At 41.7% G+C, this 25,415-nt stretch overlaps 1 protein-coding gene across 1 annotated transcript in view; it reads left to right on the top strand.

Moving 5' to 3' along the window:
• Nucleotides 1-21,729, top strand: part of LOC104328731 (alpha glucosidase) — a 29,490-nt gene extending 7,761 nt beyond the window's left edge. Inside the window, exons 6-12 of the mRNA XM_075429562.1 lie at nucleotides 1,480-1,648; nucleotides 2,186-2,302; nucleotides 13,730-13,860; nucleotides 14,686-14,774; nucleotides 15,151-15,200; nucleotides 18,652-18,810; nucleotides 21,670-21,729. Of these exons, the coding sequence (XP_075285677.1) occupies nucleotides 1,480-1,648; nucleotides 2,186-2,302; nucleotides 13,730-13,860; nucleotides 14,686-14,774; nucleotides 15,151-15,200; nucleotides 18,652-18,810; nucleotides 21,670-21,729 (775 nt within the window). The remainder of the gene's footprint in view (nucleotides 1-1,479; nucleotides 1,649-2,185; nucleotides 2,303-13,729; nucleotides 13,861-14,685; nucleotides 14,775-15,150; nucleotides 15,201-18,651; nucleotides 18,811-21,669) is intronic.
• The last annotated feature ends 3,686 nt before the right edge of the window (nucleotides 21,730-25,415 follow it).

Genomic DNA, 25,415 nt, shown 5'->3' with positions numbered 1-25,415 from the left:
AAATGGCTTGAATTTGAATACATGAACTAGCAGCAATCAACTTGTGCATAGCTTAGCACCAGGAGTTATTTGCACATGATATTCTGTAAATAATATCAATCAACAAATACATTTGACAACATTAGGACCTGTTCAGCAATGGTTCACAATAGACAGAAATTTATTCAATAAATTACTTGTAGCATATTGTTTATGCAGCTCTGGGTCATAGTTGAGTTGCTCTGATGTTGCCTTCATTAGCATCTGAATTTGCAAATGGAGCCAAAGAATTGTGATGCACAGTCAGAGGAGAGGACTCACACTCAGGACATCCATGAAATGGCCCCAAAATGCCATTTATCCAAAGCACACGCAGTCTTGCGCAGCTTTTGGGCCCAGCAGCGCACCTACAATCCCGAACCAGCAGGTCTCACGTGGGTCAAGAATTGCACCTCTTGCTGCATACTGCCCGTAACGTTAATATGTTTAGGCTTGCATGAAAGCTGGCTGGGTTTTTGCTTCAGAAACAAATGTTGATGTGTTTTCAAGGGTCTGTGCCATTACAGAGCCAATACTGGATATTGGCCATTACGAATAGGGATGAAAGAGCTCCTGATCAAATCTAATTAAGGAAAGCGAGAAGGAGGTGGGTGCTGAAAAACTTGATTAGTATTTCATGCTAGGATTTCCCAGAGAATCTAAGTTGTGTTGCCCAGATCATATTAAAGCACAGCTGAATTTTAGTTCCTGCAATATATAATATTACAATATGTAATAATGTACAGAGATTATCCTATGTTGAGGAATTTTGTAACAGATTTATTAATAAGGCATATTGCACTTCCTTGATTTTCTGGTGATGCAGCAAAATAATTTTCAAAAGGCAAGGAAAAAATCATTACACCACTAATTCTGTAATGAAACCTCATATATCAAATAATGACAGGAAACCAGAGGAAATACTACAAGGATTGGGTGATATTTTGAATGATTAAATTTTTGTTTTCTATATACTGAATTTTTTTTTAAGATGTTCAGATCTAGTTTTAAATTCCTGGATAGTAGAACTTTACTTGCCAATACAAATTTCTAAATAAATCCTCTATGAAAAAAAAACCATATTATACTGGTTTTTCGGAACCTGTAGGATACTAAATTAAATGTACTAATACAGAAAGGAAATTATTTTTCAATTTTTCGATTTGATATACTGTTGAGAATAAATTAAACACATATTTTTTAGGAATACTAAAAATACCTGAAACAAATTATTTTCTGGATCAGATAGATAGATTTTAGTTTTTTATTTTGGCCCCTGAGTAGAACTTACCATTATTCGCAGTTTTGCAGCCACATTTTCACATGACTTGGGACCACAATAATAATTGTTTCACGAATGACACCCCTTCAGACAAAATTGTGCCTGAAAGCTCAGGTTGGTCATATGACTCTTTTGGTTACCATTCTTATTTTTAATGATCTTGTTGTATTTCTTCACAGTGTTGCCCAACAGGCAACTGGAAAGCGAGCATTTGTCTTGAGTCGGTCTACATTCGTAGGCAGTGGGAAGCATGGGGGTCACTGGCTGGGTGACAACTTCTCTCAGTGGAATGACATGCACCTGTCAATCATTGGAATCCTGGAATTCAACCTCTTTGGTATCCCCTACGTAAGTCTGGTGTCCTGCAGGCAGTTGGTGGCTCATATACAATATCACTTCAAATTAACTCAAATGTTTTCTGAAATAAGCTGCTTGAGACGGCCAGCAGTGACGGCCCTCACAGCATAAGGAACTGCAGATTAAAAAAAGCTAAATGTCATCAATCTTGGCTGGCTGAAGAGAAACAAAAATAGCTCTGCTAGATTCAGATTAAATCACTGAATGCCATCCAAATGCAATCTCTTTATATTATGTATTCTATCATTGAGTTCTCTCCATATATTTCTGGCTTTGTAAGCTGGGCTGGAGAATTTGTAGAATTAGTGAAATATGATCAGATCTTCCACAGTGGTGCTAATGTTCCCAGGAGCCAGTACAATCTCAGTCCTGGAAAAAATCATATCCTTATGGATCATTCTTATAAGTCATGAGAAGTTGGTGTCTCTTTCCAAAAATTATTTTTATTAACAAACTTCTGTGGTATCTCATTTCTGGGCCTCAGTCAAAATGACAAATCCTTACCCAACGATTCTATTTTTTTTTCAGATCGGTGCTGATATCTGTGGGTTTAACTATGACACTGCCTATGAACTGTGCTTGCGCTGGATGCAGCTGGGCTCTTTCTATCCATTTTCCAGGAACCACAATGCAGTGGGAAATAGTGTAAGTAAATGAAGTTACACAAATCTGTAGTCTATGATTACAGTAACGATGACGGTGATTTGTATTACTTTCTCAGAAATTAACCTGCCATTCTTGGGTAAACTGGAGTGGCAGGTGAAAAGGAGTGCTGCAATGAGAACAGAAATTACACGCTGAAGCATAAATTTCTCCCATCCATAATGTAAAGATGACATAGAAACGCTGAAAAATACGTAGTAGCTAACTTCCAAAAGCTACGCAGATACATGTGCCATGTACTTTGAATGACAGAAAATGGTCTTCCCATGCTGTTGGTAGATTCATCCCCTCCACCTCTTACCTACTGAAGCCAAGGTTTTATAGAAGAGCCAATAAGTGTCAGCACATCTTCCGACTCCCTGGTTGACTTTGATTTTATTTCAGTACTTCTGTAACTATAATAGGTATTGCAGGAAGGGGAGAGAGGGCATTATACACCACCCTTGCTGTTTAAAAGCAAGTTTCAGAAAAATTCTGTAGACAGAAACTCCAGACAAATGTGAGAGCTCCAAGAAGAACCAGCGATAGCAACAGCATTATCAGCCGAGAAGAAACAACAACTGAAAAAGGCCAACAGGCCCATGAGAAGGATGAAAAAGTGCAGTTAGCCCAGGCCCATGCCCCAGCTTTGACTTATGGTAAAGTCCTTTCAAGACTTGCCTCAGAAGTACCAGGCTGTTTCTAACTATGAATAGTTCGAAGGCCTTGCAGCCTTTGTAAGTACACTGTGTTTATCTGCAACTGTGATGAAATGGTTCTGCTAGTTCAACAAATGTCTTTTATTTTTTCCTTCTGTAAACTGATCTGTGCAACGTTGGACCTCAAGTTATTAGCTAACCTTCAGTTTTCTCTGAAGTTGCACCGTTGCACCATCAAAATGTTGCAACATTTACACCCCCAGAAAGACCTCTGTCTTTGCATGGAATTACGATGGACATTCAGCAACTGGGCAAATGCAGGAGTAATAAGCTATAGTGCTGTCATTAAGAGGGTCAGAAATTACCCTGTAGATCCCTGAGATATGCTGAGATATTTCTCTCTAGGAGAACAAACGTCTGTGAAATGTTATCTGCTGCTCTTGATAAATATTTTCTATTTACTTCTCCAATAAAATTAGATGTACCTATATCTATATATGTTTGCTTGGCCCTTTGGGCATGCAAATAGGGTCTGACTTGGGTGAGTGGGTATTAATCACATATGCACAACTTAATAAACAGGAAACGAGCAATGGGTCTACATGATGGGAACTGCAACTCAGTACTGAGTGAATGACAGAAGTAACAGAAGATACATTTGGTTTAATTGGATTACTTAGATCCATTTAAAACATTGTGTTCACTGAAAGAAATGAACAAGGCATTTTGGGTGACTCAGCATCACCTAAGAAGCCTGACTGTTTTTTTGTGAATTTAGGCAATATTTGTACAGGGTCAGAATACTGTTAAAAATATAGTGCAATTTTTGAAATAATAGATGGATGCTCCAGAGCTCAGAGCCAGCAGGGAATATTATCAGTGACTAATTCTGATGTAAACATAATAATGGAGAAATTTAACTTAAATATTGAGTTTAATTAATATTAAGTTAGTGCTAAAATGAAATCTTAAATATGCACTTTGCCTAATCCTTTGGGGATTTCAAATAGTTTAATTAATACTTTCCTTTCTGAAAAGCACTAGATAACATAAAAAGCTTTGTTACTTGTGTTCCTTTTATGTTTCATTATCCTTGCAATTCATCTTATATTCCTCAGTTTTAATGAGAAAACTGAGCATTGTGGGAAATTTTGTGAAGGAGGAAGGGAGCTGTGTGTCTTGTTAGCTGACTCAGTTTACTTCTGGAGAAGGTCGGACAGGAGGAATTAAAGCGGGTGTAACTCTTTCCCATATCAGCACTGCCCTGGGATACATGCTTCACATCCCATCGCAGGGGAGAGTCAAGGTTGCCTTGAAGTAGACCAGAAGCAGCCAACGAACGTAGACAGGCTTCAACCTGCCCTCTTGATGGTGGGACCCAGCATGCATGCCCTCTCTGCCAGGAGAGCATCACTGGTAGCGAGGAGGCAAGGGGCACTGCTGATGCATGGGTGTCCTCTCGGTTGGGGCATCCTAAGAGAGTGGGTACAGGAGGAGAAATCGAGTTTGTTTGTATGGATGAAATATTTTCCCCACCACACACAGTGACTTTGGTTACTCCTGTTGGCTTCAGCAGGGCCATGAATTCATTCTTACTTCTAAATAGATTTGCCTTTATGTTCTTGGCCAACATAATTACGCTTCTGCCTTTGTTCTGCAGATTATCAGTCTTCCCTTCTTCCTGTGGTTCATCTTCTCTGTCCCAGAGGGCTTCCATCTCCAGGATAAATTAATTTCTAGAGACAGGGTGTCTGTTCTCAGCTACAGACATGAAACCCCAGCTCCCCTCCCATCACGAGGTTAGGGGTGGTTGCAGATGTCTCACGTGCACTGCAGTGGGGCCTGATCTCTCTGAACTCACTGGAATTTTTTGAGGTTGAAAAATGTTATACATATATTAGCTTGCTGATAATGGACCTTGTTCTTACTACAGCTTCCAGTTTGCAGATCAGTACTTCTTCTTACTTAAACATTCATGTTCGTAGGATTATGTCAGCAACAGCTTTCTTTAGGTCGCATGCAGGTTCTCTGTCGAATCTGCAGTTCCTTGTTATAATGCTCAGTACAAAACAAAGCTTTTCCTTAACAGGAACAAGACCCAGCAGTGTTTGGAGAAGAGTTTGCCAAGATATCTCGTGCTACGCTTCGGATCAGATACTCACTGCTGCCATACTTATACACCTTGTTCTTCGAGTCTCATGTTCACGGAAACACGGTGGTGCGGTCACTGATGCACGAGTGAGTTTGGAGTCCCTCTTTTTTTATCATATCTGACTCACAACGGGAGTTGAGCTTCTATGTATAAGCTAGTTGATATCTGACAATAGTCATAGTAATATTATTGCATGCTGTCTCTTAAAAAGAACATTTCCACAATGAAATCTAATCCAATTATATGCAACAAAGATAACTCTTAACATAGGCAATGGATTTTCATTAAAGTATAGCCTACATTTGTTTCAAATGAAAAAACTATGGAAGAAGAATTCTGAAAATTTCTTGTTTTAGGCAAATAGGCAGTCTTTTTTTTTTATTTTAAATTAGTAGTTACATACCTATATTTTCTGCATTAGATTTAAATCTATGAAATCTGTATTCCAGTCCAGAATGTCAAGAAGGCCTCATACAGAGCAGGCTCCATTTTCCAATCCAATCATCCACAACATTTGCATTTTCCAATTTAGCACTTGCATCTGCATGCTATGTATGAAACCTACATCTGTGTCCACAAATTGCACAGAGAAAACAGAGATAGAGATGTTTGAGTGTAGAAGCAGGTGCAAAGCTGAGATTAATAAACACAGACTGAAAAATACCTCGGAAAATGAGACCTCAGATTTTTGGAATAACTCTCTTTTTCTGTTTGGGAGAAGCAGGAATTAAAGTGAGGTTTAGTTTCCCTCTCAGCATCTTTTAATTAGCTTTTTACCTGCTTTTGGTAAATTTTCTATCTCAGAATGGTTTATACAAAGACTTCAGCAAAAGGATTGCAAATAACACATACGAAAGACTACTGCCTGAAGCTCTGACACAATTTAGTCTCATTGGTGCAGGCTACATCCTGGATTATTTAATGTTCTTTTTCCCTTTAGGTCAAAAACATTTTGGTTAAAGGGTAAGGCATTTTTTGCAAATTAAACTGAGATTACACTAAAGTGCAGGCCATTCGAGTACAGAAAGTATATGCACAAAACCTGATTTACTTACTCAGTGTAATGGTTAACTGATAAATTTTAAAAGCAGTATCCTTCCCCTTGCTACTCTGATACCTTATTTAACTGGGTACATTTAGGAGAGGTTTTATAGGTACTCATGTCTTACAAGGGGCTATATGGTATTTCAAGTATTTATTTTAGCTGTATTTTTGCTTAATGATATTTGTGTTAATATTGGAAATGTCCGAGTTCATTTTAGCATTAATATTAGCTAATCTCTGCTAATATATAATTACTTTAGTGATGTTAAAGCTGCCTTTCTGACTACTCCCAGCATCCTTTACTTGTACTCTATTCGGGCCACATCTACATTGGCAAACTTCCACATTTGCTTTGATTTGAATTGTAGAGCAGTCTCAGATGAACTAGTGGAGACTTCTGTTGGGTGAAGCTGAGACAAAAGATGCACTCCAGCCATTGACGGGAGCTTAGTCAGTGGTACCAGATCGGGATTACTAGGAAGTAAAACCTCTAAAATGCATTCAGGGAGTGTAGACATCAGGAGATCAGCACAAACTCTTTCTCTATCCGGGTCACATCCTAGTGAGCACATCACTTGCAAATGTTGCCGTAGGTAGATTCTAAAATGGCTTGAAAGTATTTCTTCTGACTATTAGTCAATTCTGGTTACTATTATTACTTAATGAGTATTTCTTACTATTTCTAATTAATATTCATTGGTTTAGTCGGTCTGTTCAAGTAGAGAAAGTGACCCAGAAGCTAACAGGAGGAGAAATGTGGGTTTTCGAGAAAGAGAGAACTGAAACAGAATTTTCAATGTACTGATGATGGAATTCTACGTCAAGCCTTTCTCTTATAACAAATACAAAGCAGAGCCAAAAAAACTGCACTAAGTTTTCAGATGGAGCTGTTACGAGTTCACAAGCCTCACCGTGAAAACAACTCTGCCTGGGCAGGGAGTCTCCAAGCAATAGTGTTTTCATGTGGTCATTTCAGATTTTTCATTTCATTTCAAACATTTAGGTGCTCGTTTCAAATAAGAAACAAGAACAACATCCCAGTAGTTTCCTGTAAGAGTTTTAGGTGCCTCTGAGGCTTTCACTCCGTGAAACAGAGGCACCAGTAGCTTAACTCTTCAAGAAGACTGGGAGGTGGTACTCCGTTACTGGAAGGGAAAGCTCTGCTTAATGGCTAAACAGGGGAAAAACAAGACAGAAGAGAGGCCAGCATCTAAACAGAGAAAGCATGCAGATGGAATTAAGCCCTTTTCATAAATCACAGATATAGCTTAAAGGGTTATTTTCAAAATGGGAAAGTTAATTTGTTTGCTGAATTTGTGCTTTTGGTTGCTATAATTGCAAGAGAAAGTATTGCTGAGTTAGATGGTGACACGCTTGTTTCCACGTGCAAATAAGATCAACTTCTCTGTTGTTATAATTTCTTGATCAGCTTTTTGTCCTGAAATCTCCCACAACAAAGTATATTGAATCAGTATCATAATTTTACTACAGCGAAATTAAAAATACAGAGAAGCTATTGAGATGACAAGAAAAACTAATGGTTTATATTTCAAAAACTTGAAGACAAGGTAATTAATCAAAAAACACACCCCACTTTAAATATTTACAAAGCATTATGTCAAAATGCAATAATGACCAAGATTAAGGTGTCCAAAAGAGCTACTGTTTTTGACAGAAAAAGAAACTCCGAATAAACTGAGGTTTCTTTCAGGCAGAGCCTGAGGCATGCCTTCCAGAACATTTTATCCTGAGTTCCACATACTCCCCTAAACTTGCAAAATTTTAGAAATCTGAATACCAGATAGATGTCTTTTCTATGGTCAAGCTGTTTTTGCTGATTAGGGGTACTTGCTGTAAGTCTGGGCTGGGTGCAGTGTATGCCTGCGGCTGGAGCAGGCAGGGTGTCAGAGCAGGACACCAACACTGAGCCGCTCTGCTCCGGCCAGTGTACAACAGAAACCTGTCCTTAGACAGGAACAGCTGCAAAGTAATTTACACAGACCCAGTAAATAAATTTTTAAACAAATAATTTGTATGTCCTGAGATAAGAATACATTAATATGCAACAACCAGTGTGAATATGTCAAAGACGAGTAACGGTAACCCAGCCCAGTTGCCATCTTTGTCAAGGCAGCAGGGCTGTTGGATGGGAGAGGGGGCAGTGGAGCAGGAGAAAGCAGAAGGTACAAGGTGCCTTGATTTTAGGAAGGCTTGGGACACACTCCACATGACATTCTTATAAGCTAATTAGGGAATGAGGATCCGTTACGAATTTCTTCAGAGATAGGCTTACAAATGATTGAAAGCCTATTTAAATTCTCAAGGATTTTATGCCAAATGACTGGACATTCCTGAGAGGGGGAGAATGTCTCCTGTTTGCCAGGTGCTATTCAGTATTTTCTTTAGTGGATGCATGGTGGAATAGAGATCTCTTCCCAAGCTGGCAGATGATGCCGGGCAAACAGGGCTGTAAGCACTCTGGAGGACATGATCAGAATCCAAAATTATCTTAATGCATTGAATAAAATGGGCTGAATTCCATAAGCTTTCATCCATTCAGGAAAGGCAGCTAAAAAGCGCAATATATATGAACGTTTCTTTGTGTTTGTCCTGCAAAAGATTTCTAATGTAAATCTGCAAAAGGTGCAGGAAGCCAGATCCAAGGATTTTCACAAATGCTTTAGATCCTAAAGCACAGTGTCATTCCTCTGTGTTCCCTCTCTGATCCTGCCCCTATACTGTTCTTTGGCCCCCTCGATGAAGTCTCAACCACTGGGCAGAAATTTAGTTACTTGTTTTCCCACTGCTGCTATTCTGAAAAGAAATCAGCACCAGCATTTTGTGAGGGTTCTGATCTGCTCCAGCATGGTATGTATTACTGTAATTTCTGACTCTCTGTCCAGCTTTTGGCATTCTCTCAACCAGGAAAAATATTTGGAGGTGTTGAAGGATGTCTTGAGGAAACAGATTTCTTGTTGCAGTGAGTAATATCAAAATATTCTGCGAGTTCTATAAAAATGTGAATTAACATTGCATATCTCACTTTCAACACTAGATTTACCTTCGATCAGCAGACTCATGGAATAGATACTGCCTTCCTTTGGGGACCTGCTCTCATGATTGCTCCTGTTCTTCAAGAGGCAAGTACTGTAATTAAAAAATGCCATCATACTGGAATAAAAGAAATGAACTATGCTTAGGGCATTGGATGACATTCAGGGCATGTTTGCTCATACCCACCCATTTCTCCACTGTCAAAGCTTGCAGAACGCATCTCTGAGCAGCACAGACAGTGCAGAGCTGCCCAGTGCTTGAAGTGGGAGGGTGAAAGTAAGGGCACGGCATTTCCCTGCTATTCCAAGTGCTGAATGGATGTAAACAGGCTGGATGCTGCTGCTTGCCTGCTCCTGTTGCTGTGCTGACAACTCCCTCCAAGGGCGCACGCAGAGCAGTAATTGCAGAGCGAGGAAGAAACATGCAGATATGAAAGCAAGCTGGTTTCCATATTACCACTCACCCACAGCGTTCTGGAACTACAGCATCTCAAGGGCTGTGCTAGGAGTTTCCCAGCATCACAGGCACAGTCGTTATGGAAATGGTAATGACAATGTTAGCTGCTGATATGACAGGTTTTAAAGAGCAGCATTGTCCTATGGCTGTGCTGGGCATGGCGCTGAGGTCAGGGCTCTCGCTGCTTGGCTGGAGCAAGGGTGGGTTTCTCTCCTTGCCCCACCACTGACTGCTGACAGCACCAGAAAGGTATATCTGAGCAGAGCTAAGTATTTGCATGGGATATCTCCTAGAGCTGTTTGTGATCAGCATGCTGCCAGAATAACAGACACATTTTCTGGACATTGCTGATGATCAAATATATAAACAGGCCACTGCTAGTCACCTTTTCTTTAACCAGTCCTTATGCCTCTGTGAATTTAAAATGAAATTCTTATTCCTGCATCTAAAACCATCTGACTCCACTGAGGAACTTCATTTGTCAGTCCTTCATCTTCAGACTCCCCCAGGTTTCTAACAGCTGATGACTAACAGGGAGATTTCACAGGGTATCAGACCAGCAAGATGATGAAAGATGTGAGAGAAACCTTCCCATGAAGAGAGGGTGACAAGCCAGGTGGCTTCTTGTGAAGAAGTGAATGAAAGGGAACTTTAGAAGGATAAAGAAAATGATAGAGGGTCTCGATTATGGGTTCTCAATGTTTTGGGGGGCACTGCAGCACAAAAGGAAGGCTGGGTGCCCGTGGCCTGATAGAGGACGCAGAGCTTCAGAAGAGACATGTAGCTGGGTGTTGCAGTGGGAGGGAGGTGGTGGCCAGGGCTTGTGCCAGCTAGCTGGGTACAGGGCAGAGGTAGGCTGTAAGCCCCGCACCGTGGCATTGCAGGCCAGCAGCGACTGCATCAAACTGCAGCATGGCACCTGCTTGTCTAGAGAAGATGGGTCAGGGACAGCTTTCCCTTTGCTCCTTGAGTCCTAGCATGCGAGCAAGTGAAACATCCATCAGAATTAAAATGGCAAACTGCTCTACACACTGGCTTGTTATTTAGGGAGTCATAGAGGCAAGGTGCATCACGATTCAGGTGGTGGTTACACGTTTCTCTGCAGACCAGCATATCCAGGGTTGTCATAATAACGCAGAGAAAATATGGAGAGGGGCTTCTTGACTTTGTAGGGGTTTTCCTTCAAGTTTTCAAGGCACTTTATAGATTAAACCTACCTGTAACTGTTAAACAGCTACTAAGATCTAAATAGACAAAGCAAACTACCCCAGCCTTCCTTACCGCAGCACTAGGACACCTTGCCCGAAACACCTCACACTGCCCACTGCGGGAGACAGGCCACAGGACAAGACAAATTTAGTTTAGCAATTCTTGTATTCTAATGTGAAATTTTCATTTTTTAAATAAATCTGTTATTTCTTACTCCTTCTATTGGTTTATATATCTATATAGATATTTATATATATGTATATTTATAATCACTAAAATGTCAGATGGTAACTTTGGCTTAACTCTTCTCCTCCACCTTTACTTTTCATGCTCCACCTGCTCCCTGGGGAAACCACAACCCTGCAAAGGGGCAGACACCTATGTTGAGTATCAAAATTAAGCTGTTGGTGAGAACAAGCAGCTTGCAACAAAGAAGAAAATATGTTTTGATTCCAACTTTTTCTGGAGTTATTAATTCAAAGTGTCTTTAGCGTGATTTCGTCCTTGCAGCAATACGACACAACACATGCTGCAAAATGAAGTACAGCAATTGTGCAATTAGCAGCACATTATTTATTATTATTATTTATCTGCAACTTTAAATTATTGCCAAGAAGACAACTATCTGTGTACCCTCCTTGCCAGACCTTACTCTCCACCTGTTTCTGCAAGAGGCACTGAGCAGTGGTGTCCCCCCACTCCGTCATCAGATGTGAAGTCCTGTCGTGCCAAGGCTGCCGTGGACCTCCCTGGGATTGCTCAGATGTTGGAGGAGTGCAGCTAGGCCAGTTACATTTGCAAGACACAGAGCCATGTACTAGACCGAAATAATCACATAACTTTGACTCATGCCACGGAATGGCAGCAAACCCACCCAAATAGGATAGGCTTGTTTGTTTAGCATTATAGATTAGCCAGCGGTAGTCCACTGCTATGATAATAACTCAGCCATAACATCCAAGATTTGATATTATTAGAATATTCAGCATACATCTCTCCATGTGCAAATATAATAAAGCTAATGTAATATCAGAAATGCAAAAAGAAAAAAGGCCTTAATCACTTTATAACAATTACAGGGAGCAAGATCTGTGGATGTATACTTCCCTGAAGCACCGTGGTTTGACTACTATACCGTATGTACTTTTAAGATTCAGTTTCTTACATTTTTTACATAATTTAAAATGATACAGTTCCAGCAAAATAACTTTTAGCAATGTTCAGCAGTATTTTTACGTCAGCATCTGTGTTTAAGAAAGCTAGAGCACAAAAAGCCTACACCAGGCTAGCTGGGAAAGTAAATTACACAGCTTTCAGTAGCATTTTGTTTTCTATTTTTGGTTTGTAAAGCTCTAAGACACAGAGAACTGAATTTTCAAGAGCAGCCTAGAAATTCGTGAAACAGTCAGGATTTCTTTCTTTCCCCTCACTTATTGCATGTTTTAATTCTTGTACTGATACACTTCCCTGCAGAGAAACAGAGACAGAAACCCAAGCCATACTCCTGAGAACATGCTGCAAACCATTTCGTGCATGCAGTTTTGCTGTTGACAGAGGCATATTTAGAGAGGGGGGTGAAGGTCCCCTCCGAAAGATGCTTCCAAGAGATGCAGAACAATATCTACTCTGTGGAAAATGCCAGCCTCGGCTAGTTTCAGGGACTACACGTTTTGACCTTTCAAACACCATCAGCCCCAGTACTGCATTTCCAAAAGTACTCAGCTGTGACCTAACTACGCTCTGCTGCAATCTGCAGGAGACCAGCATTGGATTCAGCAGGAGTAGTTAGGCTGATGCTAAGAGCTGTCGGAAGTGTGAGCCCAGGAGCATCAGGTTGTTGTTAACTACCCTGAGCGATGCGGGCAGAGCAGTGGGCAGGACGGAAACGCTCTCAGAGGAAATTCAGACTTATTTTTAAAGAAACTTGGTCATTTTCAGCATTTGGCTGGTGTCCTCAGATGAATGTTCATCCCATCCTTTCCCTCTTCTCTTTTCATGACATGCAGGCCATGGCACTGCAGTGTTGAGCACTTTGTCCAGATCTTCTTGTTGTGGTTCCCTCTGAGCCCCCCTCGCTGGGCTGGGCATGGGGATGGCAGCCCCGGTGTCCCTTGCCCTGCCTACGGGGAATGCCCCTGGCATTAGCAAAGCTCAGCTCCCAGCATTTGGCCCTTACTTGCCATACACATAGTGCTTATCTAAAAGCAAGGCTGGGTACTTCCCTTAAGTTAGAAGTCCACTGACAGAGGGCAAGAGCACAGCCTGCCCGTTATCTACTCCTTATCTACGTAAGCCTTGCCTACACCTGGCTTTGAGGCATTAAACCAGAAAGGCGTGATGCAGAGAACTTATGCTAGTTGTCTACACATCTACGAGTTTCACTCATTGAATGCTGTAATTACTTTTTGAAAGGGGAAGACTTGTTCTTAAAAGAGAAGAAAATCTACAGTTTACATTCCCAAATGATTATGAATCACTTACCTTAAACTGAAATCTGACAGGCTCCATATGCATAAAAAGAGGAAGCAAAAGTTTCTTTTGCTTTTTGCTCAGTGTCTTGATGAGACTTTTTTTTTCACAGCATATGGAATAATGATGCCATTTTAAAAGACGATTTGCTGTCTTTCATTCATGATGCTTCTGTCTCATGCATATGCATAACTGCAGGGGCTAGATCCTCTTTCATGTTAAAAAAGGAACTGGAATAATACTCCTGAAATCCACTTTTTTTTTGGATTTTCATTGATGTAATTGAGACGAAAATGTACCCTTTGGTCTCTTTTTCAGTGGGATACGGTCACTATGTATAATGCCCTGATTTGCGGGTTTTTTTAACTGCATTAATTTTTGTGGTAGGGTGTTAAAGTGCCAAGTGTCTGGAACAAGCAATATGTTAGTGTGGATGCCCCACTGAGCAAGATCCCTCTGTTCATCCGTGGAGGCTACGCCCTGCCAGAACAGGAACCAGCCACGACCACCACTAAGAGGTAACATCATCTGTGTCCGCCACCAACCAACCACGGTGCGAGTCAGACCCACAGACAGCCAAGAAAGCAATCAAATGAAAGTGCAGAAGAGAGGCTATCTGCAGCTCCCAGCTGCCATCCCAGACGATAAGAACGGTATTTTTATCCCACTATCCACTCCATTGCATTAGGAGAAGTCACCCCAGAGATGACCCACGTCATCGTTGGCACAGCTGAAACTTACTGCTGGCTCTGTGGTTATGCTCGGAAAAGCTTTTGCACCTCTTGCTGCCACACTGACCTGCTGCTGGTCATTTAAAGCAAACACCTGCGAGGGGAAGATGCAAAACTCTTCTCCTTGGATGTATTTATCCAATGCCATGAGCAAGGTGGAAAAGCTCAAATCTCTTTTGAGGAAGATGATTTCTCCCCACCAATAAGCAATACACTGGCCTCACATCTGAACCATGCTCAGAAGCTAAGGTGGGTAGTGAAGGAAGGGAACAGCACTGTGCAGCAACCAAACCAAACCATAGTAAGGTAGCACTGGTGACCAGTCGCCTCCCAGACTGCCCAATTATCATACATTAAGGCCACTGAAGAAGGGGAAACTTGTCCACATGAGTACTCGAAAGGTGGGAATTTAACACTTCAGTGGGACAAGGCAAGATAAACTTCTCGTCAGCATTTCAGGAGCCATTTTGGTGAGCACGGTTGTCATTCTTCTGTTGTGGCCTTTTTTGTAACCTTCAAATTGGAGTTAATGGTGTTCAGAAGTTTTTGTTAAATAACTTGGGACAGTGCCTGCCAGTTTGTACTGACACTTCTCAACACATTTGTCAACAGCCGTCTGAATCCATTTGGGCTCATTATCGCCTTGGATGAACAAGGAGAAGCTTCTGGGTCTCTCTTCTGGGATGACGGTGATTCGATCGGTAAGCCTGGTTCCCTGCTGTGAAGCAGTGTCTGTGTACAGGCCTCTCCTTAGGCCATCTTTTTGGCAGTACAATGGCACTAACTTCTGCTAGAAATAGCTGGAGAACTGACCCGAAGTTGAGCATTACAGAGGTGAGGAGCAGGTTGCTCTTGAAGTCAGCAAGAAAGGTGTGACACTGGGAAGAGCTGGTCTGCTAGAGAGGGCAATCACTCATGTCGTGTTCCCCTGAGATCATCCTAAGGAGACCAGAGGAAGAGATTAAACAAACCACTAATTGTCTTAGTCTGATGTTAGCCATTTGCTGCAATTAATGGGAACTGATTATAGATTTTGCTCCCTGTTTTGATACCAATCCTTGTTCTGTGTTTTGACAGACACTATTGAAAATGAGAACTACTTCTTGGCTAAATATACATACAGCAAAGTAAGTAGCAACATCCAAGGTACCTACAAATATGTGACGAGGGACCTTTTGCTTGTCTTGCACCTGTAAACACTTGTCTGATGGGTGGGAGAAGGCTACATTCCTCTCTTCAGTATATCCCAGCAACTTTTGAACTTTGATCACTTGAAGCCTGCATTTTGTGGCCCACAGAATCACGTAGTCTCACTTCTTTAGTTTGCATTCCCTTGCCTGACAGTGTGGAGATTGCTTCCATCGTCAGTCTCCCACAGAGCGATTCTGCACACTACAGGCAACTCACTGTGCTGATCAGACGCTCCACGCAGCACAGAAAGAGATCAGCCCAGGGTCAGTGAGCTAATGCCTTTCACACAGCACTCACTTCTGCGCAGACATGTCCTGAGAAAGCTCAACAGAGGAACCCTACAGTCTAGGCTTCAACTGAGAAAAATACAATAAAATAAATCTACGAAAAGCTCATTAATTACATGATGGTTAAGTTGTGGGAGTTACTGTAAAAAAACTTAACCTACTTCAGCAATCTATACAGATCATATTTTATCTACAATTTCCATGTCTGGTAAGAAATAGAATACTGTATGTAGACTATGGCATGGTTTTCACACTGTGTATTCCTAAAAGGCCCAGAGTAGTTTACAGAAAATATTCAAAAGAATAAAATTGTGTTAGCTCTGATTGTGATATTGCTCTTAGAATGTATGTCTTCCAGGAGTGAGAGCAAGCCAGGGTAAGCCGATGGGTTTTATTATGTAATATTGTATATTTGTGAGATATTTTTTCTGCAACTAATACCATGTGTCTAGACTTTAATTTTGAATTTATTTTCTTCTTGATTTACCAAGAAAAAATTTTCTTTTTCTTCAAAAAAAGGATATTTCAATGGCAAAAAGGAAGAAAAATCACTTTGGCTTTCTGTAGTCTGTGTATAGTAATTTATTGCAGGAAAGCTACCGAAAAACAATATCCAGTTTTGTATTAAACTCTGATCTGTGCAAATTAGACTGTTGATTCACTGGCACTTCCATTTCTCATTGCTCACATTTGACTTCTGCCCGTAAATCCATGACTGAAGTCCCTATCTGCATTCCAATAATCTCTAATGTTGATTTTTTATTATGTGTTTATAAAGAAAAAAATTCATCTCAAATAGCAAATTGTAGAGGTATGAGAAATGTATATAAGTCTTGGTATTTGTTGCACATTTCTATATTCTTAAAAAACTGTGGATGAATAATTTAATCACAGCTAGTTTTAGAAGAACACACAAGTTTCAGTCCCTAAGAGATTTACCGATAAGGTCTGATATCATAGCACTTACTCTGAACCCAGCACAGAGCGCTGCACAGGTAACAGCTACAGGATTAGACTCTCTCACATTTTCATTTAAACAACCCAGAATACAAAGAAGAACTCAAGACTAGTGCAGGCACTTAAGTCTCTGTGAACAATTCAGGCTGCCTGCTCTCGGGTGCTCTCTCACCGGGGTCAGTATTTTAATTCACTTGACACCTCCATTTCGACACGCGTAATGGCTAAGTGCCCCAAGTCAATGTGCCCCATAAATTAAGCCTACCAGTCCAGAAAAATACATCAGCCAGGTGTAGAAGATCTGCTGTACTTCAGGGATGAGCACGGAGAGCCATAAACTCTGCCTCCATCCCCAGAGGCGGCAGACAAGGCAAGATGTGCTCAGACTTTGCTGAGCGAGTCCAGACCACACTAAAGGGCTGGTAACCGGAAAGCTTGCCCAAGGAAAGCGGAGCTTCTGAAAGAATGTGCTAGCCACTAACTGAATAACCTGAAAGCAAGCTCCTTCTAAAACTGGTCCAATTCTCAGGGAGAAAATGAGGTGGGAAAAACAGGTGAAGTTCATAGGACCAGTGCAAGACAGCAAGAAAGAAAAATCACGACTCTGCTGCTCAGAAGTGCGGGAGGAAGTCCTGGTTTCTGGCCTTGGATCCAGGACTTCTTTTTGCTTTGCATTTGTGGGGCTTTGAGTGATATCCTTAACTTCCCTCCCTCTGACAAGAACTCAGGACCTTCTTGGGCAATTGGTTTAACCACTAGATGCCTGGGGAGGAGAGGAGGAGAGGGTCACTCATTCCCCTGGACCATCACCTCCCTGTCTCCCCAAGACTTTCTTCTAGACCGTGGTCAGAGGGACAATGGTGTCTACTGCAGAGTCCTGGCTGAGGGCCTCAGAGCTTGAGTGCAACCTTATTTGTTAATACAGTTATAATCACCGAGTTCAGCATCACACTGAGCTTACTGGGTCTATGTGGCCACCTTGAGCTAGCTCTCCTGCTTAGCCACCCCTGAGACAGAAATAAATCACTGCATGGAGATGATCTCTCTATGCTGAACCTCCCTCTATTCTGGAGCTCTGCCAAAGGGGAGTAGACACCATATATCAGTACCCTAACACATTCTCCAGAGGCTTTTAGAGGCCTTTCCCCATTTGCTCAATAATAGCCAACTTTCCTTATTTATGCAGTTTAAATCTGTGCCCTGGGGATTAGCACTTACTTTTAGTGAAATAAGCAGTCTGAGCACAGCCCGAAGTTACAACACCGTGATCTAACTTCTGCTCCCCTCCTACCATGCACCACTGAAATAACATAAGCTAATTTATGCAAAAGGTTCCATCATGGGTTTCTCCTTGGCATATTTTTAAAAAGTCATGATTGCATAGCAATTCATAATTTCCTGAGTGGAGTAATTCATCTTTATTTCCTTTACAACTTTGATCACATAACAAATGCAATGATTCCTCTTCATCGCTTGTATGGGAAATTACTGTTGCTGGTGATACAAGTGAATTTGTTTAATGACTTTGTATGTCCTCTCGGTACATCCCTAAATGTGGGCTATGTAGTAAATAAGAAGTACAACAAACAAGGCTCTGCGGGCATACGATGTTCGTTCAGTGTCCTTAAAGCTGGGACGTAGACAGCAGAGATTTCTAGCAGGAGTTGTGGAGAAGTGGGACATAAAATAGGGGCAAAGTATCTAGCAGCTGATGTTTGTGGAAGACGCTAACAGTTTAAAGCAGTTAGCCATGGATGTTAATTAAATCTGCCTTAAGGTCGCTAATTGAATCTCCGTATCTGGATTTTGGCTTTGCATATGCCACTGTACCCTGTAAATTGCTACAAGAACCAAATTTGGATTGATTAAAAGTAGAAAAAACATGTCCAATAATCCCAAATGAATGTTGTAAATGCTATTTTGTTTCTTATTTTCTTAGTTTATAATGATACACAAAACCATTCTTATGTGAAAATTAACGTGTCTTGTTGCTTTTCCTTTACCATCTCAGACTTTAATGTCTACATTGGAAGACATTCTGTAGGTTCATTGACAAAGATGAGACCACAGCAGTAACAGTACGCAGTAAGTCGCTTCCAAAGAGTTGCTGTGGTCCTGAAATTTTCTCTGTGGCTTTTTCCAGGGAAATCTGAAGACGGAAATACTTAAAAATGGCTACCGAGGGGCTGACACTCTGAAGTACAACAAAATTACGATTCTTGGCCTGAAGCAGAGACCTCATGCTGTTGCTCTGAATGGAAGAGCCATCCGTGGAGATGCTTTCTCTTATGAGCTGAGTGGGGTAAGAGCTGCGCTGAGCAATTATGAAAAACCTTAGGGAAGGGAAGATAGTCACTAACAGAAGCAATTTCTCATCCACACCCCTTTACAATTCTAATTATAAGCAGACACCAATTCTTGATAGAACAGTCTGAGTTTTTGGGGAGGGGGCGGAGAAGAGGCAGCAAGAGCTGTTTTAGCAAACTTTAATCTTTGCTATTACATGTACACTCATTCTCTCTCTCATTTAGTGTCTGCCATTTATACAAGTTTTTAAACTAATGAAATAATGAAAAGAAGATATAGCTCTGCAAACTGGGAGAAATGTTAGCAGTTTTATGGGCATTATTATCATCCTGATAAAATGAGAAAACCTCTTAAATCTGTATGTCAGCTGCTGAAAAGGAGTGGAGATATTTTCTTAAAACTACTTAGTGTCCCAAAATGATTACAGCCTCTAATGAGTGTCCCCTATCTTCAGAGGAGGGACAGGTCAATCCGTGCAGTATGTTTGTTCCTAAGAAACTACCACTACAGTGAGACAACAGGTACAGTTTCAACATCTTAAGGTGTCCCAACCTCAGTGTCCCAGATTGAAATGTGTGACCTGCTTGCGCAGCGCTCCTCCTCCAGCACCAACTCGGAGACACCCTGGAGGGGACAGACTGAACACCACTAACAAACAGCTGTGACAGCCTCTGTGGTCCCAATTTCCTTTTCCACAGGAGAGTAGACAAAGGGAACAACACTGAGTAAATGTCCCTTGCTCTGGTCACTTGTCCCTAATCTGTCACCAGCCACCAAGCTGTAGTGGGTCATGCACACTTTGTATGAGATGTGGTACTCACATCTCAGCACTGGTCTGCCTCTAGGGAACTCCCAGGACTAACACTATAAAATGCCACTAACTCATCATTCAATCAAAGATAGCTCAGGCAGCAAGCAACGGATGTCACATCATATGTCACTCTACCCACTTGGCTTAATGATTTACCTTTTAATTGTAACCAAAGTGTGATCCCCATTACATGCACCTGGTTCTAACATTTGTTTTACTGAAAGAATCTGTAAAAGAAGAAAATTGCAGAGAATAGATTTCTGCCTTGGAGAATCGTAAAAAGCTCTCTTTCAGAGACGACGTCGTAAATAAGCATAATCAGTATTGCCTCAAGGGAAGAAACAGTTTAACAGCCAAACTGCCTCTAAGCAAGCTGAAAGCAACATAAATGTGGCAGGGTAAAGAAAACACTCCATTGAGATGTGCTTGAAGGCACCAATCACAGAAATCCAGAAGATAACTGCATACTAACAGCATCACATAAAAAGATGATTAAAAAGACTAAAAATCTTGTCACAAAAGTATCATTTCAAATTTGATTTAAGCACAAAAGATGATCTCAGTGACTTCAGAACTACTTCAAACAATAGAGAAAAAAAACCATCAAGCTGCTCTAGTAGGAAAGGTCCAAAACTACACAAAAATCACGTTATTTAAATCAGACAGTAACCTAAACCAGCTAAATAAATTCCTTTTGCAATTCTAAGAGATTCAGTCAAACCTCTCCCACCAACCCTGTATGCATGGTGTAATGCCATTACCTATAATCCTCTCATGTTTGACTTTATTAAAAAAAAACCCCAACTAGCAGTTTGGGCTTAGAAGTTCAAAACTTACAATCCATGTAATTAAAAAAATAATGAAATCTAAAGGGCAAATTTGCCACTTTCTTACAGGCTTAATGAGATTACACACTGTATAATAGTTCAAGTACAAAGACTGTACTGTTTGAAGGGATGTAGTAGAAAATAACTTCTACCATATTGCTATTGCTTTACAGAAAGCAAATTTGCCTAAAAGCAATGCTTAAGTGCCTAACTGAGCCATAGTTATTTGTATATAAATAGAAGGAGTTTGCTGAGTAATAGGCTGCCTCTTTCTCTCTGATTCATGCAGTGCTACCCCGATCCAACATCTGTAATACCACAGACTCTTCCTATAATTAGCACCCTTTATCTCCTCCCCTGGAGTATCGTACCCTGAGAGCCACAGGCACTGTATTGCAACCGCAGCAGGGATGCTGGAGGAGCACTTCTGCCAACCAGGCTTGTGCTGGCAACCAAATGACCTGGCCATAGGGAGATTCTCCTTTTTCTCCCACTTGTATCCTGTGCTGGAAAGTGCGGGGAGGTTCCCCATGTCCGCAGTTCCCCAGGTCCGCGCAGTAGCGGAGTCTGGAGCAGCCTTTCTGGCTGCCTGGAGCTTTCCGGTTAGCGTTTGGGTGAGGTCGCACTATTTTTGTCTGTATTTGAGTAAAAGGCAAATCATTCAAGAAGTGGGCTTCCTTCTTACCCAGTGGTGGTAGAGAACTGTTTCTGATGAAAGATGAAAACACTACATACTTTGAAGAAGTGAGCTAAGCATAGACTGTTAGAGCGATGTTAACATGGATTTGTGTGTGGGCAAAGAAATAGCTAAGAGGTGTGAATGGATATTATGCATTTTAGGCTATTATTCATTCTGAAACCTGAAGATAAAACTAGTGAAGTACTGAAAATGGAAATTCTGTGAGTAGCAAAAAATACATCAAACTGAACATTTAACAGAGAGAGAGCAGGACAGGTATTGTATTTATAACTGCATATTTAATTCATCTTAGTAATTAATTTTAAACTGTTCCTGAATTTCTAAATGGGATGTTGACTTGGATACAGCAGCAGAAAGATGCATACTGCCACCAAGTCAGCCTTGCCTACCAGATGAGGTTAAGGGAATCATGAAGGTCTAAGCTCAAGTTTTACTTCTCATTCTCTGTTTTGAGCTGGTCTTTTTTAAGTTAAGACAAAGTTATTAATTATTTTTGTGTCTCTCTTTTTTCCACAGAAACTCATATTACATATTTCTGCCCCACTTACTCAGGAACTCAACATTATGATTTACTAGAACGGTCAGAAAACACCTACATAATTTAGCATCCTTGGCCCTCAAATATGGATCTTACTTTGATTTTAATGTAAAAAAACATTTTACAATTAAAACATTGCTTATGCACCTGATGACTGTTCTTTTCCGATTTAGTATTTGTAACTCAGTGTTCTACACATAAAATTTTCAATAGTAGTTAATGAATATAACCATAAACTGAAGTGTGTTCAAAATAGCATGGAAGAATTCATCCTGAAATTTCTCTGTCATCTCAGAAGGAGATAATATTTGCAGTTGTTTTTGGTGGGCCATATTCAGGACAGCATACACTGGGTTTTTCTTTTCCAAACCTGTGGTGGTAAAAAAAAAAAGAAAAGAGAAGGAACAGCTGGATAGCCAGTGTAACTCACAGAGCCCTGTTCTGGGGGAAGCAATGAAATTTGTCAAGGGAATGCACGGGAAACACAGCTCATCAAAGTTTGGGGATACCGAGACCTATTTTGTACTTCAGCTATTTCTGGCTGCCGAATGATCTCCCAACAACATAAGAATCTCCAGCTTATGGAAATGGCTCTAAGGAGTCGCTGTTATTTTAATAATATAATACATAATCAGCCATTAATACAACCTGTAATGCATATCACAGATAATAAATATAATATTATGTTATATATAAGCAGCTGGTATAAATCAGACAACAGTTCCAGACTACAAAACCTACAACTGTCATGGTCACGTGCTTTTGTCTCCTTTTCCTTGTTCCTGAACTGTAATAAACGCAGCCCGTGCATGTATTGGGATCCACTGATCACAGAGAGAATTTGTGGAAAACTTGGGGGATTTTTTCAGAATCTGGTTCTCTCCGGAGACTTTTCCCAGTGTGAGAGTAGCTCAGACTGCAGCAAACGGTTGGTGCCCTTAAATGTACACCATGACTTCTGCCAGGAGGGATCCACATCACGGCCAGGTCAGGGCTTCACAGACTCAGCTGTTCCCACACTTTTAGCTCTAAGCTAGAAAGCTCTTTTTACTCTTGTTGGTATTTATTCATGAGAAACCCAAGTCAGAGTCTGCAACCATAAGAGCTTTAATAGTGAACAGATACTCAGGTAAGGAGGCTGGGAAGGGACTGTGATCTCCTGTTTAGTCTGCTAGCAGCAGCTCTCCCTTCGCCAGCAGTGACATTCCCCCCAGAACACTGCAGGCAGTGTTAAGCTTCGCCTCACACATCTTAAGGTGCTTGCGACTCTTCCTATTCCTGTCTCCCACCGTAACAAAAATGTATGGAAAATCCTGCTCGTGGCAGAAATGCCGGGTTAGTTCCCAGCAAATTAATTCTGCTTCCAAAACTCTGCAGAGAGAGACCTCAGCCACATTCTACTCCTGCAAAATGCTCCCCAACCCTAGGTCTCCATGGGAAACTGCTCCTGACATACAGACACAAGTGCAAGTTTTAACAAGAATGTCCGATTTTCACAACCTTCAGTTCTACACCACTCAGGGATAAGGATGTCATTCAGGTGTTTTTATGTGATCACATTTCTTCTGAATTAGCCAGGACACAAAAACCAGCAGTAAATGTCTCCAGTTTATGCCAGCTGCAGGAAGACAAGCACGGTCCTGCCTGGCTGCCAAAGCTTCCTTTCTCAAAGCGAGATGGGTCTTGCGGAGAAAGCTGCAGACTTGCATCTTGACCAAGAGCTTTTGCTGGCTGCAGCAGGGTCTGCTGTGAAATATCTCCTGCACAGTGAGGAGAAAACAGCTTCCTCATCAGCTCTTTTGTGGGGTGAAGTTGAAGAAGATACTACAAAAAGGCATAGCTGAAGATGGTGAGGAAGGGATGAGGAAGAGCAGATTCTAGGCAGTAGGGTGAAAGCTGAGCTAAGGTGATGGATGTGACAACCATCCTCCCTCCACAGGAGTATAGCACAAAAATAGACTCCTTGATAAAATAAACTTCTTCACTCTGAGGGTGACGGAGCCCTGGAACAGGCTGCCCAGGGAGGTTGTGGAGTCTCCTTCTCTGGAGATATTCAAGACCCACCTGGACAAGGTCCTGTGCAGCCTGCTGTAGGTGACCCTGTTTCGGCAGGGGGGTTGGACTGGATGACCCACAGAGGTCCCTTCCAAACCCTACCATTCTGTGACTCTGTAAGCTCTAAAAAGGGTGCCCCTCCGAGTCTGTGGACCAGGCAGACTAAAGACCTTGTGCAAGGGAAGGATGTCGGTATGGTTTGTGAGAAGTGTGTGTTTGGGAGACAGAAAATCAGGAGAACCTCTGCCAGAGCAGACACCAGAGGTGGGCAGCCAGAAAGAGCAGGACTTGTGTAAATCTGAGGCACAGCAGAGACCCAGAGGACGTGTATGCACTGTGTGTCACAGCTCTGCACCGGGGAGCTCAGAGCGGGGCCAAACAGCCAGAGGCTCCAGCTGGCACTGGTGGTCCTGGCCCATGGCTGCTGGCTGGGCACATGTCATCGCGGGGCTCGGCCACCCTGCCAGTCGTCCTCGTGGCTGCTCACCCTGTGCATGTTACAGCCATAACCAGAGAAAGCCGTCAGATGGCTTTACAACGCGGGACAGATGGGGACAACTAAAGGAGACCAATTCTGTGCAGAATCCAACCTCTCCCACGTGGGCTTTGCAAAGGTGGCATCAAAGAAGTACCTGCTCTTGTTTTTCCCCTGAAAGTGAGGGTGTTGGCTCCTCACCATGGCAAAAGAGCAAAGACAGAGATAAATCTGAGCATTGGGTCAGAGAAAGCCACTCTGGCTGGGGGGGTGGGGGGGTGGGGGGTGGGGGTGGGTAGGGGGCGTGCTGTTTCGGTTTATTTGAGGGGATGGCTGGGTTTTTTTGGTGCGGAGGGTTTGCCTCTCATCTGCCTTACACTGCGGGTAAAAGTGGGAGTAGGAAACGAGGGGACGGGTGGTAAATTTGCTTACAAATGGTGAAAGAGGAGACTGGTGTGGAAGTCAGAGCATGGACGTGGCTGGAGAGCAGGGCAGATGTCACCTCCGTAAAGAGCCCTTGGATGGAGCTAGCCAGTGCTCACTGGTTTTCTGTGAAATCAGTGGCTAACCTAGCAATTTCATATACATCTTAATAAAACACAAGCAGAAAAATACAATCCTGTTCAGGCTTGTATTGCAACCTGGATTTTATTCCTTTCTTGTTATCCTGTTCCTTGTAGCTTCAGTGAACACAACAGGAAATCGCTACTTGGTAACACATGCACCTTGGGCTCTGAGTTCCCTAGAAGTCAGGAAGACAGCCCTTGGTCAGCATTTGCATTAAGGACATCAAAGAAAAATGGAGTTTGTGTGCATGTGTGTGTGTATATCTGGCTATTTATCTTCTCTGAGCATTGAGCTGCAGGCGTAATTTTAGATCTTTTAACACTTTTTTTGAAGTTCTTCTTAGACTGCTTGTTCCTTCAAATATTTTACTGTCTTTTAAAATTAGATTAGATTAAACAAGAACTTCCCCAAGTGTTGTCATGGATTAAATTTATTACAGATACAGACCTTTAGTGGAGAGAGAACTTCTCAGGCAGGGATTTAAAAGTGTCCGTAGTCAGCTGCTTTCTCCAGCCTGCCTTTGTTAGCCATAAAAGCCACCAGCTGAGTCCTTCCGAACCTGAAGGAGTTGAAATGTAAAGGGAAAAATCTTACTTTCCATTTCAAAGCCCAGTTAATTCTAGGCTC

The sequence above is a fragment of the Opisthocomus hoazin genome, chromosome 8 (assembly GCF_030867145.1).
Source record: "Opisthocomus hoazin isolate bOpiHoa1 chromosome 8, bOpiHoa1.hap1, whole genome shotgun sequence".
Lineage (NCBI taxonomy): Eukaryota > Metazoa > Chordata > Aves > Opisthocomiformes > Opisthocomidae > Opisthocomus > Opisthocomus hoazin.
This window is presented reverse-complemented; position numbering and strand designations above follow the sequence as displayed.